General features: G+C 42.4%; 1 protein-coding gene across 1 annotated transcript in view; it reads right to left on the bottom strand.

The window, feature by feature from the left end:
* The window catches only part of SULT2A1 (sulfotransferase family 2A member 1), a 31,045-nt gene extending 17,361 nt beyond the window's left edge, over window positions 1-13,684 (bottom strand). Inside the window, 1 exon segment of the mRNA XM_059905457.1 lies at window positions 13,646-13,684. Within this exon segment, the coding sequence (XP_059761440.1) occupies window positions 13,646-13,684 (39 nt within the window).
* Window positions 13,685-19,239: the final 5,555 nt, after the last annotated feature.

Below are 19,239 nucleotides of genomic sequence, written 5' to 3'. Positions count from 1 at the left end.
AATCAGTCAATCTCTTATTATTGATACATGAGCCAATTTCTTAAATTGCATGAGTCAATTCCTTAAAATCAATTAATCAGTCAATCTCTTGTTGGTTCTGCTTCTCTGGAGAACCCTGATACACTGCCCCTCACCTTATGCCACAGATTACCCCTCTGATCCTTTCATTTATCTAACATTCCATGAATGATTTGAACACTTACTATGTGTTGGGTCCTAATTTGGTCCAACGATTTCCCCTCACCATTTAGGTTTAGACTCAACTCAAGACATGCCACCGTGTCTGGGTCTCCCTGGTGGATATCTAAAATTCCAGGTTATTGCTGCCAGGAAGGGAGCTCAATAACCAGCAAATTCTCAAAACAGAATTCAGAACTTCTCTCCAGTTCTGTATAATCCTCTAGGCACAAACATGAACACTTTTTTTTTAAATTTATTTATTTTATTTATTTATTTTTGGCTGCGTTGGGTCTTCGTTGTTGTGCGTGGGCTTTCTCTAGTTGCGGTGAGCGGGGGCTACACTTCCTTGCGGTGCATGGGCTTCTCATTGCAGTGGCTTCTCTTGTTGCAGAGCATGGGCTCTAGATGCGTGGGCTTCAGTAGTTGTGGCGCGCAGGCTCAGTAGTTGTGGCACGCGGGTTCTAGAGCGCAGGCTCAGTAGTTGTGGTGCATGGGCTTAGTTGCTCCGTGGCATGTGAGATCTTCCCAGACCAGGGCTCGAACCAGTGTCCCCTGCATTGACAGGCAGATTCTTAACCACTGAGCCACCAGGGAAGCCCCCATGAACACTTTTTGAGATAACGTACTTTCGAGATTAAGTGCTCAGCCAATGAGGTCTCTTAATATTATCATGATCTCTAATCTTAATCTCTTAATACTTTCATTATTAGACATTCTAAACACAATCTTCTCCTTAATCAGAGCCCTGTCTCTGAACTTTATCTCATCCCTAACCCAGTGTCTCAAACTTTATCATACCCTCCTGCATTGTTGGAAGGAATGCAAATCGGTACAGACATGGAAAAACAGTATGGCGGCTCCTCAGAAAATTACAAACTGAACCACCATATAATCCAGCAACCCCACTTCTTAGTATTCAGCCAAAGGAAATGAAATCATGATCTCGAAGAGATAGCCACTCCCCCATGTTCTTTGCAGCATTACTCGCGGTAGCCAAGACATGGAAATAACCCTGGTGACCCTGTTGAAACACAGGTTGCTGAGCTCCATCTCCAGAGTTTCTGACTCAGTAGGTCCAAATGGGGCCCCAGAGTTTGCATGTCCAACAAGTGCCCCAGTGATACTGATTCTGCTGGTTCCCTTTGAGACCCACTAGCTTTTGATATTCCCTGTGGCCAACCCAACAGGGGGCCTGTGGAAGGGAAAGAAAAAAACAAAACAAAACATGGGGTTTGAGTAAGAGAAAAGTTAAGTTGGAGTCCCAATTACAGAATTCCAGGTATACCAGGCGGAAGGTGATTTTTTTTTTAATTTATTTTTTTGGCTGCGTTGGGTCTTCGTTGCTGCATGCGGGCTTTCTCTATTGCGGTGAGCGGGGGCTACTCTTTGTTGCGGTGCGCAGGCTTCAGTAGATGCAGCATGCGGGCTCAGTTGTGGCACGCGGGCTCAGTAGTTGTGGTGCACCGGCTTAGTTGCTCTGCGGCATGTGGGATTTTCCCGGACCAGGGATTGAATCCCTGTCCCCTGCATTGGCAGGTGGATTCTTAACCACTGCGCCACCAGGGAAGTCCAGAGGTGGTTTCTTCTATTCTGCTGTGAGGCATGTGCAGAAACACCTGAGCAGTTGTGAAGTCAGCAGGAAAATGGGTTCGTTAAAGCAGAATGATGTGAAATTTCCTTGGGTCACATCCAAGAAATGAATTCTAGGATGGATCCAAAATCAAATGTATAAAATGAAGTATGAGTGAGAAAACAAACACCAAGGTTTGCTGTCTTAGCAATGCTTTCTATATTAAGGAACTATCATTATCTGTATTTTAGATTTAGAGAAATGGGAGCTCAGAGTGGTTAAGAGTTTATCATGTATAAAGAAGATGTGGCACATATATACAATGGAATATTACTCAGCCATAAAAAGAAACGAAATTGAGTTATTTGTAGTGAGGTGGATGAACCTAGAGTCTGTCATACAGAGTGAAGTAAGTCAGAAAGAGAAAAACAAATACCGTATGCTAACACATATATATGGAATCTAAAAAAAAAAAATTGGTTCTGAAGAAACTAGGGGCAGGACAGGAATAAAGACACAGACATAGAGAATGGACTTGAGGACATGGGGAGAGGGAAGGGTAAGCTGGGACGAAGTGAGAGAGTGGCATGGACATATATACACTACCAAATGTAAAATAGGTAGCTAGTGGGAAGCAGCCGCATAGCACAGGGAGATCAGCTCCGTGCTTTGTGACCACCTAGAGGGGTGGGATAGGGAGGGTGGGAGGGAGATGCAAGAGGGAGGGGATATGGGGATATATGTATACATATAACTGATTCACTTTGTTATACAGCAGAAACTAACACACCATTGTAAAGCAATTATACTCCAATAAAGATGTTAAAAAAAAAAGTTTATCATGTAGCCGCTAAGTGGCAGAGCTGAGATAGGAACGCTGGCAGTTTCTTTCCAGAGTCTGTGCTTGAGCAGGTTGAATAGCGGTCCCCAAAGGTACAGCCATGTCCTAACCTCTGGAACCTATGAATGTGACCTTATCTGGAAAAATGTTTTTTGCCGATGTAATAAAGTTAAAGATTCCAAGATGAGATAGATCATCCTGGCTTACCCAGGTGTGCCCTAAATCCAATGACAAGTGCCTTTATGAGAGACAGAACAGGAGAAGACTCAGGATTAGGGCTAGGGTTAAGGTTAGGGTTAGGGTTAAGGTTAGGGTTAGGGTTAGGGTTAGAAGGCCATGTGAAGATGGAGGTAAAGATTGGATAGATGCGGCCACAAGCCCAGGAACACCTGGGGCCACCAGAAGCTGGAAGAGGCAAGGAAGGATCCTCCTCTAGAGTTCTGGAGAGACATGTTCCTGCTAACATCTTGATTTGGGGCTTCTGGCCTCCAGAACTGTGAGAGAATACATTTCTATTGTTTCAAGCCACCAAGTTTGTGGTAATTCACTATGGCAGCCCCAGGAGACTAATACAGAGCTCTTTGATTCCGTGCTACACTGCTCTTTCCAGGGCCACATGAGTCTCCCCTATAAGATGATCCCATCAATTCCATTGCGCAAAGCTGAAGCTGTCTCACATCATTCAGAATCTCACCCATCTCAGGTGAGGTCTAGGATTCCAGGCCATTTACGATGCCAGGAAGGGAGGACAGACTCCAGAAACACGAAGTTCTCAACACAGAATTTAGAACTTCTCTCCTATTCTGTATGATCTCTAGCCACATATATACCGTACAAAAATGAACACACAATACTGTTGCATTTGAAAGAAATCCAGTGATTTTTGTATAGCTTTGCACGCCAGCTGCTTTGTCCCAGAATTTGCAGAATATGCACATTAACCCTACCAGAGAAGTCGAGATGAGTGCAAACATTTGAGCAAGGAGTGCGTGGAATGGAGAAAAGGCCTGAGGTCATCCTTTGACCCCAGGGCACCAGTGATGGCTGTTTAATGGTACTTTCAGATAGAGTTCCATCTCTGCTTTGAACAGAATGTTCTGGCACCTGAGAGATAGAACAAAGTATCAAGCTCCGCTGTCCACCTCATTAACCTTAATGACATTTATACAGCTCTCATCCATACACAGAGTGCTATTGATTTCCGAGAACCAAAAGGCTGTTTCGTTACTATTTTACTAGATTTACCGAGATCCCATGTGCAGTGCTGGGTGACAGCTATGCGAATCGTCTAGTGATCAAGGACCCCTGCTTTCTCACAAGGACTTTCCTACAATCCCGTGCCCTCATCCCATCCCTGAACCTTTTCAACGTGCTTCCTGCAAGCACCATATAATGCAATTTTGTTCCTTTGAAATAGTTTTCGTTTTCTTTTTTCTTAATTTGGGTATTTAACTTATTTTAATTGACTGTTATCACTAATGCATTTGATCTTACAGCCTTTCAACTGTTTTCTCTTTCCTTAGTCCTCCTGTCTTCTTTCTTTTTGTCTTTGCTTATTATTCGTTGGAGGTTAGTTTCCATTGTTTCTTCCCCATTTTTAAAAAGGTGTTTGTGCTGCTTGAATTCTAGTGTCTCTAAGGGAGCTGTAATTGTTAGGAGTCTTTCTTTTTTTTTAACGATGAACTAAACGCCACTTTTGTAAGTCCTTGCTCATTGGACTTCTTCTGGTGTTTTGTTTGTTTGTTTGTTTTTGTTTTTGTTTTCCGGTCAAAACCAATCCCCTTCTTTGCATAGCAGAAGAGCAAGCATATAAAAAAAGTATGTTTCTCCAAAAAGCTATGAACTTATTTGATGTTTAGTAAGCCAACTTGCTTTATCCATAATTATTTTTAAAACAGTTTCTTCCCTAGGTTTGTTGAGATATAATTGAATAACACTGTGTAAGTTTAAGGGGTACCATATGATGATTTGATACACATATATATTGTGAAATGATTACCACAATAGGGTTAGTTGACACCTCCATCACCTCACATAATTACCTTTGTGTGTGTGTGTGTGTGTGTGTGTGTAGTGAAAACATTTAAGATCTACGCTCTCAGCAATTTTCAAGTTTGTAATACAATATTGTTAACTATAGTCACCATGTAGTGATGACTACTAGGGATGTAGTTACCTAGACTTTTCATCTTATAACTGGAAGTTTGTACCCTTTGACCAAAATCTACCATTTCTCTCACCTACCAGCCCCGTGGAGGCTACCATTCTACCCTGTTTCTTTGAGTTTGGCTTTTTAATTTTATTTTATTAAAAAATTTTTTTTGTAAACTCTTATTTTATTAAGGGATCCACTTCTATGACTCATGAAGCCCAGGCTGAGTTAACAGTCATAAGTTCTGGAGGTAACGACACCCCGCTCTGGACTTTCTGGTTTTAACCACTGTCTTCTCTCTCTACCTTAACCCAGACTCATGAGGCCTCAACCCCTGCTCTCCTATTCCTGGAAGATGGAGTTTGGCTTTTTTAGATTTCATGTGTAAGTGATGTCATACGGTATTTGTCTTTCTCTGTCGGACTTCTTTCACTTAGCATAATGCCCTCAAGGTCCCTCCACGTTATCACAGATGGTAGAATTTCCTTCCTTTTCACGGCTGAATAATATTCCACTGTATGAACACACACACACACACACACACACACACAGACACCACCTCTTCTTTATCCATTCAGATGTTGATGGACACAATTTGTTTCCATATCTTGGGTGTGGCTTTCTGTGCGTACTCACTAGCCGTCTGTAAAAGCTCGCTCCTGCCGCTGTGGGGGGTGTGTCCGGGGATTAGGTCACAGGTGGGGTGTGCATGTGTTGGGGGGGTAAGGTGTGTGGAGTGCTGGCACTGCCTCTGGGCCAGCAAGGGGATACACAGGGGAGGTGTCCCCACTGGCTCCAGGGTGAACGAGGGGGTCCCTGGTGCGGTTACTGGGATCTGTTCTGTTCTGACCCCTGGCTGCTTTTCCCCCAGCTGCTCACCACCCCCGGTCTTGCCGCTCACGATGCAGTACAGGTAGACCTCGTTTTATTGCAGTTCACATATGTTACCTTTTTTTTCTTCTTAAACAAATTGAAGGTTTGTGGCAACCCTGCTTCGAGCAGGTCTATCAGTGCCATTTTTCCAACACAGTTTGCTCACTTCATGTCTCCGTGTCACATCTGGTTAATTCTCACAATATTTCAAAACTTCCACCCACAAAAAATTGCGACTCGCTGAAGGCTCAGAGGATGGTCAGCATTTTTTTAGCAATAAAGTATTTTTAAAAATTATTTATTCATTTTTTTGGCTGCGCTGTGCAGCATGCAGGATCTTAGTTCCCCGAGCAGGGATCGAACCACTGCCCCCTGCAGTGAAGCACGGAATCTTAACCACTGGACCGCCAGGGAAGTCTGCAGCAAAGTATTTTTTTTTAATTTTTATTTATTTTTGGCTGCTTTGGGTCTTCATTGCTGTGTGCGGGCTTTTCTCTAGTTGTGGCGAGCGGGGGCTACTCTTCACTGCAGTGCGTGGGCTTCTCATTGTGGTGGCTTCTCTTGCTGTGGAGCACGGGCTCTAGGCATGCGGGATTCAGTAGTTGTGGCACGCGGGCTCAGTAGTTGTGGCATGCGGGCTTAGTAGTTGTGGCTCGTGGGCTCTAGAGCGCAGGCTCAGTAGTTGTGGCGCACGGGCTTAGTTGCTCCACGGCATGTGGGATCTTCCCGGACCAGGGCTCGAACCCGTGTCCCCTGTATTGGCAGGCGGATTCTTAACCACTGTGCCAGCAGGGAAGTCCCCACATAACTTTTACATGCGCTGGGAAACCAGAAGATTTGTCTGACTCGCTTTATTGTGATATTTGCTGGACTGTGGTGGCCTGGAATCGAACCTGCAGCATCTCTGAGGTATACCTGTGCTCTGAATGAGGTGAGAGAGCAATGGGTGTCTTTGGCAGCATCCCCCCAGCTGGGGTAGCCAGGCACTGACTCCCAGACTCTCACTTTCACCCCAGGGAGAAATCACAGCCAAAAAGGTCACCCTTGGCACCGAGCTGTGCCATCTTCAGGGAGGGGTGATGTGGATAAAGTCGGGTTGTTCCTCTTACCCTATTCAGTGCATCCAATTTTGCATTTTTCTTCCTCCAACTGTGTGCTGACATTTCCCTGCTGGACTCCAGGACTGACACAAAGGCTCTCTTGTCTGTGGGCAGTTGTCTAATTCAGTGTCCTCTGGGGGTTCCTGGACCCCAGAGCCAAGAGGGGCTGGAGTGGTTCACAGGCCACTGCAGTGTCCAGAGCTGGGACCCAGATCTGTATGCTTATTACTCGATGCACCAGTGGGTGAGGCACCTCCAGGTTCCCTGGGCGTAGATGCTTGTGACAGAACCAGAGTCAAACAGGGCTGTAGCAAACTCCTCAGGGTCCGGAGCTGTTTCCAGGTCTATCGTTGGGACCACAGTTGGTGAGTCAGCTGCACGGGTGTGAGCCTGCCTTCACAAAATGAGTCTCCTCGTCCTTGGGCTAAGAAGGCTAGGAATGGGACTTCTTGGATGTAACTTATAAAATTAACTTGAGCAAAAAGGGAGACTTTACTGGCTCCAATAACCAAACCAAGGAAAAGACAGAGGTAGAATTCCAGATAACTGGAGGTAAAACTGTCCACCGCATTCTTTCTTACAGCACGTGGGCTTTTGCTGCGTGGTGGGAAACGAGGCTTAAGCATCTTCATTTGACCTCCCAGTAGTTTAGCTAACACAGAGAAGTCGTCCCTCACCTCTGCCACCAGTTAAAAGAATCATGACTCTGATTGGGTCATGAGTCCATGACCAGGGATACAATTTAATGTGCTAAATCTTGATCTCCTTCCTAGTTCCGTGGTCTGAGGGTTAGTCGGTCATTGCTGAAGTTGAACATGCTATACCTTCTGACTCAGCAATTCTTATTTTAATGTTACTGAGTCCAAGCTCATAATGATCCCCACACGACAGGCCAATAAATCGAGAGACAAGTTGTTGGGACAAGGAATAGTGACTTTATTCAGAAAGCCATCGGACCGAGAAGATGGTGGACTAGTGTCCCAAAGAACCATCTTCCCCGAGTTAGAATTCAGGCTTCTTTTATACTAAAAGGGGAGGGGTGTGGTTGGTCGTCGCAAACTTCTTGGTGCCGGAATCCTGTGTTCTTGCAGTTGTACACCTAGTTATGGTCACAGTGTTCTTATAAACCTCCAACGAGAAAAATGTTATTCTCTGGTCTGTAACATTTTGACTCTATATGAATGGAAAAGTGGGATTCCTTTAAAGAGCCTTGAGAATGGGCTATCCTGTATATTTCAGGCTATAGGCAACATTCTTTTACAAAGCTGCAGAGCCAGAATGACAAAGCACAGGCAAACACAGCACAAGAGGTTAGAGCTAAAGGAATAGATTCAATATGGAGTCAGGTTTGCTCTTCTCTGTTACATTAGTATGTATATTTGCCAGAGACGTACTGGAATGTTGGTAGTAGTGCTGCCCATAATGTTCCTGGATGAAGACCACCCAAATGATGATCAAGAGTAACATGGATGAATGAATTGTGGTGCATTCACTTAGTGGAAAATTATACATCAGTGAGAAAGAAGGGTCCACGTCTACACACAACGGTATGGATGAATCTTGCACACATAACCTTGAATGACAGGAGGCAGACACAAAGGTATGATTCAATTTTTATGAAACATACCAAGAGAGACAAAACTAATCTATGCTGTCAGAAATCAGGCTGGTGGTTACCCTTGGTGGGTAGTGCCTGGAAGGGGGCATGATGCAGGGCTAGAAATGATCTGTTTCTTAATATGGTTGTCAGTTACGTGGAGTGTTTACTCTGTGAAAATTCACATAGCACATGACATATGCACTTTATTATAAAGTCTACATGTTAATAGATAAACAAAACGTGGTATATCCAGATAAAGAAATATTACTCAGACATAGAAGGAAATTAAGTATTGACACATGCTACAACGTGGTGAACCTCACCAACATTATGCTAAGTGAAAGAAGCCAGACACAGAAGGTCACATATAGCATGATTTCACTTACATGAAATATCCAGAAGAGGCCAATCCATAGAAACAGAAAGATTAGTGGTTGCCAGGGGCTGGGAAGATGAGGGATTGGAGAATGACTGCTTAATGGGTACAAGGTTTCCTCTTGGGATGCCACTGAATTGTTCACTTTAAAATGGTTAATTGGGGCTTCCCTGGTGGTGCAGTGGTTAAGAATCCGCCTGCCAATGCAGGGGACATGGGTTCGAGCACTGGCCCAGGAAGATCCCACATGCCGCAGAGCAACTAAGCCCGTGAGCCACAACTACTGAGCCTGCACTCTAGAGCTCATGAGCCACAACTACTGAGCCCATGAGCCACAACTACTGAGCCCGTGAGCCACAGCTACTGACCCCGCATGCCACAGCTACTGAAGCCCACGTGCCTAGATCCCATGCTCCACAACAATAGAAGCCACCGCAATGAGAAGCCCGCGCACCGCACTGAAGAATAGCCAAAGAAGTGCACAGCAATGAAGAACCAAAGCAGCCAAAAATAAATAAATAAAATAAATAAATTTCTAAAATAAATAAAATGGTTAATTGTATATCCTAAATTTTACCTCAAAATTGAGGTAAATTGTATATTGTAATTTAAAATTTTAAAAATTGTGTAAGGGGAAGTGAGTTTCTCTGACCATTTAGTTAACTTGCCAAAGATTATACTGTTAGCAATTCATCAGGATTTTTAAAAAATTTTCTTTCTTTGTTTATTTATTTATTTATAAGACTTGGAATGCAGGTTCTTCCCCACAAATGCCCTACTGGTTCCCCCACCCCTCCCCCACGGCCAGCATTACGCTGATCAGCCTTGAGCTTTGGCTGTGTCTTTTTTCAGGAAAAGGAGTCATTCACATGGAAGAAAGAGCAAATCTTTATTGGTCAGAATGATCAGGGGTAGGACGTATTTTGAGAGGCAGCTGATGAATCCCATAACTTCTGCCTCTTCAAGAACACTGAGACTTATCTAAATACTGTGGAAGAAAAAAGAGATTAGAATCAGTATCACAGTCTGTCACTGTTCAAGACAGGATAATCCTTGCTCCTCCCTGATGGGAGATATGGTCTACTTCTAAGAACAAAATAGCATGAATAAGTAGAAGAGGAAGAGAGAGGAACATAGGCGATCAGTGGCCTAAGGAAGGTGTCAGTATTTCTCACTCTCACATTCAATATGCCATTATGGATCATTTTAATTTGCTGATTAATTTTTTTTTAATAAATTTATTTTATTTATTTATTTTTGGCTGTGTTGGGTCTTCATTGCTGTGCGCGGGCTTTCTCTAGTTGCAGTGAGCAGGGGCTACTCTTCGTTGCGATGCGCGGGCTTCTCATTGCAGTGGCTTCTCTTGTTGCAGAGCACGGGCTCTAGATGCGTGGGCTTCAGTAGTTGTGGCACATGGGCTCAGTAGTTGTGGCTCACGGGCTCTAGAACGCAGAGCTCAGTAGCTGTGGCACACGGGCTTAGTTGCTCCTCGGCATGTGGGATCTTCCCGGACCAGGGCTCGAACCCATGTCCCTTACACTGGCAGGCAGATTCTTAACCACTGCACCACCAGGGAAGCCCTGCTGATTAATTTAACATAAATTATCTAGTCCATTGTTTGAACAAGTTTATTAAGCTGATAATTTTCAACGTTAAGGAAGTTGTTAAAAACGGTCAGTCTCATAATATTGACTGAGGATAATTTGGAATAACTTAAAATTTAACACACACACTTAACACGTACATATTCTTTGACCCAGTGATTTCACTCAGCTATTTTAATAATAATTTTAAAAACCCCTTACACACTTACTAAAAAACCAGTGTAGACAGTACCCATTCGGTCATAGTAATATCAAAATATTAAAAACAATCAAATTGTACTTTGATGGGGGAATGGTATATCCATATTATGAAATTTGATTAAAAGCATGAAGAGGGGCTTCCCTGGTGGCGCAGTGGTTGAGAATCTGCCTGCCAATGCAGGGGACACAGGTTCGAGCCCTGGTCTGGGAAGATCCCACATGCCGAGGAGCAACTGGGCCCGTGAGCCACAACTACTGAGCCTGCACGTCTGGAGCCTGTGCTCCACAACAAGAGAGGCCGCGATAGTGAGAGGCCCGTGCACCGCGATGAAGAGTGGCCCCCACTTGCCACAACTAGAGAAAGCCCTCGCACAGAAACGAAGACCCAACACAGCCGTAAATAAATAAATAAATAAAAATAATTCCTTACTATTCCATGTTAGAGCTTCAACACTTAAAAAAAAAAAAAAAAGCATGAAGAAAAGTGAGGAAGGCTTAGGCATTCACATGGAAAAATCTCCATAATGTATATATTTAAGTGAAGATCAAGTCACAGGACAAAGGGGACAGTATAGTTCACTTACTTTTTAAAAGACCTTAAAATTTTGTATTTGTGTAAATGCATAGAATGAACCTGGAAGAATACATCCTGAATCGTCAGTTGTATTTGCGGCCGTGAAAGAGAGGAGGAAGGCAAGAGGGAATGTAGGAGGGAATAGTAGCATTTTACTCCCTATATTCACGTGCTGCTTCAATGTTTAAGTGAGCATTTACTCACATATTACTTGTGTAAATCAAAATACATATTAAAAAATAAAAGTAGGGACTTCCCTGGTGGCGCAGTGGTTAAGACTCTGTGCTCCCAATGCAGGGGGCCCGGGTTCAATCCCTGGTCAGGGAACTAGATCCCACATGCATGCCACAACTAAGAGTTCACATGCCACAACTAAGGAGCCCGCCTGCCGCAACTAAGACCCCGTGCAACCAAATAAATAAATATTTTAAAAAATAAAATAAAAGTAATGCATGTATATAACTACAAACATTAGACAGCATATAAACTACTAAGAATGTGGAACCTGTCAACAGTCCAGCACAAATGTGACTATTATTAACATTTCCTCATACTTATCTGTCCAGGGACTTTTTTCTATATTTGTAATAAAATACTTGTATTTTTAAATTGTTGTGTTTTCTTAAGGTCGTCTACCTTCTAATATAAACATTGTATCTTGAAAATTTTTCGTGTCATTAAATACCAACCTACACATCTATTTTCAATACTCTATTTTACTGTGCCTCTTCTCATTCAATAACAACTGATGGATATTAACTGGGTTTTTTTGGTCACCGTGATGACCGTTGCCTTACATACGTATTTGTGCAGTCGTCCAATGTTTTCTTTAGGATACATCCGTAGAATGGCAATTGCTGGGCATCACTATTTATTGACAAGGAGAGTTCAAGGTCACCCAAACCCTTGCTCACCTGTAGCGGGTAGGAAGGCTCTGTGTTCTCTTTCAATCTGTTAATTTCAAGGCAGGCTGCCTTCTACATCCCATTCATCCTCATCCCATTCATCCTTCTGCATTTTTAACCTACTTCTAATTATTGTTATCTTTTATTTTATATGGCTGTGCACTCCACCTTAAATCTCATTTTATAAAAAAAAAATTGGGAAAGTATGGGACGGAGGGGAAAAAAGAAAGAATGAGAGAAAAAAAAGAAGCCAGAGGAAAATGCAAACACAACATCACACTTACTTTGTATTAGGCCCCTCTTCATAAGCACCATAAATAGTTATGAATGGTTGTCTATAAAATGCCCGTTTTAAATCTATTTAATAGATAAGAAAGTGGGCTCACAGAGGTGAAGTAAATGGTGAATTAGTGATTAGCCACTGCCGAGTATGGCCTTCCAAAGCAGAAAGGTAGCAGGAGCGTAGGAAGATGGGGTGGAGGAAAAAGTTATTTTCATGCATAAAACTGAACATCTCTCATGAGGGAGAGTGATAAGCCCTCTGAAAGTCTTCTCTTGAAAGTAGGTTTTCAATATTATAGATAATGTAATTAATGGAACTAAACATAGATTCCTATTTACTTGGCTGCTAGGAAGCTCTGCCCCAACTGTAGTCTCATCATACAGCCTATACAGTGCTAACTTTACCTCTTGCTATATGACTCTGAATTTTCCTTGATTTTTCATCTATTAACTAAATTTGTTATTGGAAGGCTAATTATTTTTAATAGCCATCTCAAACTTTCTGGACCAAGGGAGTAAAAAAGAAAGAAAGGAGGGAGGAAAGAAGGCAGAGAGAGAGAGAAAAAAAATGTTTCTGAGGACCCAGTCTGTGACAGTACTGGGAGTGGTCCAGGAAAGTAGGCATCAGATGGGGATTTGGAGCCGGGTCACTCCCAATCTGTGAGGGCAAGGAGGAGCCCATTACTGGTGGTAGGTGAAGAACACACAGCCCGTGGTGCAAGGTAGCAGTCCAGTTGTTAAAACTCTCCCTGGAGCTGAACTGGGATGGTATCCTGTGGAGGGGCATACACTAGCTGGTTGAGAAATCCCAGGAAAAAAATCACTATGCAAACGATGAAATTGGATGGCTATAGCCAGCACCATTGATACCCTATTATAAGGTAATAAAAAGCTTGCGGATGAGTAACATCCAATTCAAAGCCAAGTTTAGAAACCACAGAACCTTCCTGGCATCTTACCAAGTTGCAAATCTGCAGACCAGCCTAGGAATGAATAACTATTGGCCGAACTCCAGAGAAGGTTCAAGAATCAATCAAAGTCAGTTGGGGGAGAAAGTGGGACCCCTTTTTATACAAAACAACACAGTTGCTGTGTCTGGGTCCCAAATGGGGCTTTGACTCTTCTGGAAGCCCAACAAGAAAGGTCAACCCAATCACTCACTAGAGTTACAATGTGGATAGGGAATGCCCCACATAAGTCTTTATCTGTGTGTTACTGGTGTTGTTGACAATGACCGCAAAGACTTTTCCAAATTAAAGACTTTTCCAAATTAATGGCTATATGAGTTTTGACAAATGCATAGAGCTGTGGGTGTGGAAATGAATACTGATTTTAGCCATCAGTATTCATACTGAGTCCAGGCTAAATCTCTTACTTCATCTCTTACTGGCTGATTGGCTGAGATGCCCTGGCTCTCAATGTCCATTTCTACATCCATAAATTTTCAGTTTTGTTGGGGAGAGAGATATCTAGTGGAAAGCTCATAATAGAGTGTATAGTATGGGCTCAGTTAATGGAGATGGTTGGCAAGTGGTCTCTGCAAGAAACTTTATTAAGAAGATGGGATTTGACACTGGGTTTGGGTATTACCTAGCCTCGTATGCTTTAGCTTCCTCGTTTCTCTTCGGGCATAATAACACCTATAATCACGTCCCGAGCTCATCATGAAGGTTGCATGAGACACTATTGTGCACCCAATAGAATCCTCAATATAATTTGAGCATAGAAATGGGTAAACTCTCCAATGTCTGTTGACCACAGTTTTCTCCTTCCCATATCTTCTTTTGAATGGAAACTAACCTCATTTCTTCATTCGAATGAGGTCACAGACAAATCATTCAAGCCAGGGGCCAGCAAATTAGAGCCCGGAGGCCAAATCCAACCCACCACCTGTTTTCGGATGGCCTGTGAACTAATGGTTTTCTCATTTTTGAATGGTTGACAACAATGGTTGTACTTCCAATTACTGAAAAATTAATATAATAGAGAAGCAGACATAATATGTAAATAAAAAAACAAATGGTTGACAAAAGCCAAAAATCACAAGGTGACTGATATTTTGTGACATCTGAAAATTATATGAGATTCAAATTTCAGGACCTATAAATAAAGTTTTAATGGAATACAGCCATGTTTGTTATTATTATTTTTTTAATTACTTGTGGCTGTTTTTGTGCTACAAGGCAGAGTTGAGCATGGTTTGCACAGCCTAAATTACTCACTAGTAGGCCCTTTATAGGGAATGTTTGCTGACCTCTGATCTAAGCCATCACTAGATGATCTAGACCCCAAGCTTCCCTTTCCATAAATCCAGAGGGTCCCCACCTTAAGAGATCTGTAAGACCCCCATTCCATCCTTCCCCAGCCAACTTACTTGTAAGGAGAGCATTGTTTCCATTTTCCATCTTGGTTGTAATCTTTTGTCAATGAGCACCAACTCCGATTCAAAACATAGCCTTCCTTGGTGCAACTATCAAAGAGTTGATTTCTGTACAAGAAAGGGAAGGTACACTTTGGGGGATCTGCAGAGAAAGGGTGGAGCAGGAGGAGAAATATGAACATAAAAAGTCTTAAGATTAACCATTGTTACACCGACAACACAGGCTTTTTCTACCACACAGAGCTGTCTTCAAGGTGGTTAAACCATTTAGAAAAGTCAGGATTTGGACTCAGGTTTATCTGACACCCAAAACCAAGTAGCCAGCTGCTGTCACTTGCTTCTTGGATCCTAGGCATCTAAGACAACACATCACAGGGATCCTCACCTTCCGCGGTACAGTACCGCCATCTGCCTTGGAATACCTCATCAATAGAACACCAGGCATAATGACTGCGGATGGAGATGCAGCTGTAGTAGATAACGTCGCCATATGCAAATGGAAAGGTACAGGAATGGTTAAAGAACTCTGGAAAAGAGAAAGCAGGCAGAATGTGGGGCAAGCTTACAAAGGGAATTGACTTTCTAATGTCTATCGCACTTATTGGCACCAACTGCCCCCATATCCACATTTGGCTGGCTTTGGCACAAAATGTATAAGTGAATATCAAAGGAAGCCTATTTCAACCCGGACCTGGAAGCAGACAGGAGTCAGTGGCTTCCTTTTCACGTAAGTCCTCTAGTGACTGTGCACCAGATCTCCTAAGCCGAAATTCTAGTCTTTCTTAGATTTTTCTCTCTCTCTCTCCTAGAAAAATAAATCTCTTAGCCTGTCAAAGTTAGTTCCTAAGTATCACACAAAGCTGTCCACTTCCTTCCACACCTTTTGCCTTGACTACTCAGTAACTTATTTCTGGATGCTTCCAACCGATTTGTCCTGTCTGTTCTTCACACTGTAGGGGGTATGTTTGTTCTTGAATACTAACCTGACTCTGCCATGCATCTATTCAGATTCCATTACTCTTAAGATAGGAAATAGGATTGAAATTGTTTATGATACCCTACTTGATCTGGTTCCCAAATACACCTCCAGCCTCACCTTAACCCACCCTTCCTTGTGTTCTCTGTGCTCAAGCTTTGTAAGGTTTCCCAAGTGTACCACCATCTTTCTTGCCTTGGGGTTGTATAGACATGATCTCTGCTTGGCACACCCTCTGCCTGTTTACCCTCCTCTGATGTTCAGCCTAAATGTAAATCTCCATGGAACCCCCTTGAACATCCAGACTATGCCAGATCCACTTGTACTGAACTTCCACCTTCCCTTGTATTTCTTATAAGTTCTTACATTTATTTAACATGTAATGACTTGTTCAGTGTTTCGTTTGTCAGAAGTGACCACACATATCTTGTTCAATGCTAGACCCATGATATCAACTCATAGGGATTGGTCCATACTAGAAACTTAATAAATATTGGTTGGCCCTTCATAAGCCTGAAATAATTTTGATGCAAGATTCATTGATTTTTAGTATTTAGCAATTACTTATTATTTATCAACATACATATTTATATTTTTATTTAATAATTATAGTATTACTTTAAACAAGTATGTTAGTACTTTTATTTATTTTAAAATTTTATTTATTTATTATTATTATTATTTTTGGCCTCGCCATGAGGCATGCAGGATCTTAGTTCCCCGACCAGGGATCGAACCCGTGCCCCCTCCAGTGGAAGCATGGAGTCTTAGCCACTGGACCACTAGGGAATTCCCATTAGTACTTTTATTATTTAATTACACTGTAATTATAATATTTATCATTTAATATTTTAAATTATTATTTAACAATTTTCTATTACTTAGAATTAGTTATGACTATGTTCATTATTTGTGAGTTAGTTATAACTTATTTATATAATGAACTATTATATAGCTTACTCTGTGCTGGACATAACGTGCCCAATTTACAGAGACTAACACGTTTAATGATATCCTTACATCAGTCCAATGAACTGGGTACTGTCAGCTTTTCCTAAGGTCAGCTTCTCCCAAGGTCAGCTTTGGTCCTCAGCATATGATCCCAATTTATAAACAAAGAAACCCTGCTGTCCACTGCTCTGAAAATAACTTTCTTCTGACCTCAAAACCAAGAGGGCGGGCTTCCCTGGTGGCGCAGTGGTTGAGAATCCGCTTGCCAATGCAGGGGATGTGGGTTCGAGCCTGGTCCGGGAAGATCCCACATGCCACGGGGCAACTAAGCCCATGCACTACAACTACTGAGCCCATGTGCCACAACTACGGAAGCCCACGCGCCTAAAGCCCGTGCTCCACAACAAGAGAAGCCACCGCAATGAGAAGCCCGCGCACCTCAATGAAGGGTAGCTCCCGCTCGCCACAACTAGAGAAAGCCCACACGCAGCAACAAAGACCCAATGCAGCCAAAAATAATAAACAAATAAAATAAATAAAAACACAGTAACAAAACAAGACAAAACAAGAAGGCTGACAGGCCACATTTTCCCACCATAAACTCCAGGCTGTGTTGGTTCAACCCCCAAACAAGTAATTGGTGGCTGAAATAGTTAAAAAGCCAATCAATATTTTTTATAACTAAAGTTTCCCTTTCACTGGCTTGACTATTCCCACAGTGTTCCCACATCTCTGTTTCTTTCTTGAAACTCTCAACTTCATGAGAGCCATAGGTTAAAATTAAGTCCCACTTGTCTGCATGTGGATATGGTTGAACTCTTCCAAGAATTGGGATATTGTGGCAAAGCTATCTATGATGAACCCATAAGAGTTCCATGATTAACTTTTAAACTTTAAAAATAGACACACAAAAAAATCACATGTATGATTCCATTTCTATGAAATGTCCAGAAGAGATCAATCTATAGAGACAGAAAGTAGATTAGTAGTTGCCTGTGCCTAGAGATGGGAATGGGAGTGGTTGAAAATGGATACAAGGGATCTTCTTGGGGTGATGGAAGTGTTCGAGAATTGGATTGTGATGATGTTTACACCGCTCTATAAACTTACTAAAAATCATTAAATGGTACATTTAAAATGGATGAATTTTATGGTATGTAGATAATATCTCTACATAGAAGGCTGTTAAAAGTAACACACAAACAATAAAACCCACAAATGTTGATGTTAATTTCTGGAGGAACAGGGGAGGAAATCTTGGCTACCATGATCAGGGAGGGCCTTTTATGCCAGAAGAACAGTGAAGGAAAGAGTGAAACAACAGGGAGGTAAGTGCAAGGGACTTTCAGGAACGTAACATTGTTTCATGGGTGGGGTGGGGGGCTAACATTTGAGATGCTAACAAATAAAAAGATGTCTCCCTACCTGGATACAGAGGACGGATACGGACAATCAAGTCTGAAAGAGAAAGAAAAGGGTAAAATTTAGACCACCTCCTAAAATACTCCATTCCTAGACTAATGGCTATTATAAGTACCTTGAAGTTCATGCAGTCAACTGCTCTCCTGTTGCAGAAAAACTACCACATTTTGGATGACTTGTGATAACTTCTAATTGGGAGGGGGGGGTCCCACCCGGGGGGGTCCCACCCAAGACAGGATCCACCCAAGACAGCCCATTAATTCAGGTGTGAGCTCCAACTATTCCCAAGGTCTTCCTTTGTGTAATTTAGAGTAAATCCACCCTATCCAAGGTCACTCAACTTCTACCCATTGGTTGAAATGCCACAAGTCCAAAGCTTGGAGGGAACATTCTAGCTTTTGCCCACAAGCCAACATTTCAGGAAAACAACATGTTTGTTTGTTCAGTGCTAGAGGTTGAATATTTCCAGCAGCCTTGGTGATATTTTTTGATTTAAAAAAAAATCATTTTGCTCTTTTATCATCCCTGAACCTTTATCAGGACATGTCTCAGTGACACCACCACCATAAAAGCGAGTTGGACCCTGTTAAAGACTAGGAAGGAAATACAAAGACCTGTTAATCAATAACATTAGCTAATGTTTAATTGGGCATCCCTATGTTCCAGCTATTGGCCTCAGTTAACCTTCACAACAGCCCTATGAAGGAGAGATTATAATTTAGAACCCTATTCTCCTCCCTGACCGCGAAAGGTTTACGGAAAAGAAAAACATAGGCAACAGAGAACTAATGGAAGTTATATGGCCACTGATTAGTGGGAACAAGGTTCAAACTCAAGAAGTCTTATTTTGGAGATTGTGTTCTGGACATGATTTTTTTTTCTATTTTTTTTTAACATCTTTATTGGAGTATAATTGCTTTACAATGGTGTGTTAGTTTCTGCTGTATAACAAAGTGAATCAGCTATACATAAACATATATCCCCATATCTCCTCCCTCTTGCGTCACCCTCCCACCCTCCCTATCCCACACCTCTAGGTGGTCACAAAGCACCGAGCTGATCTCCCTGTGCTATGCGGCTGCTTCCCACTAGCTATCTATTTTACATTTGGTAGTGTATATACGTCCATGCCACTCTCTCACTTCGTCCCAGCTTACCCTTCCCCCTCCCCGTGTCCTCAAGTCCATTCTCTACGTCTGCGTCTTTATTCCTGTCCTGCCCCTAGGTTCAGAACCTTTTTTTTTTTTTTTTT

This window comes from Balaenoptera ricei, chromosome 19, assembly GCF_028023285.1.
Source record: "Balaenoptera ricei isolate mBalRic1 chromosome 19, mBalRic1.hap2, whole genome shotgun sequence".
Lineage (NCBI taxonomy): Eukaryota > Metazoa > Chordata > Mammalia > Artiodactyla > Balaenopteridae > Balaenoptera > Balaenoptera ricei.
This window is presented reverse-complemented; position numbering and strand designations above follow the sequence as displayed.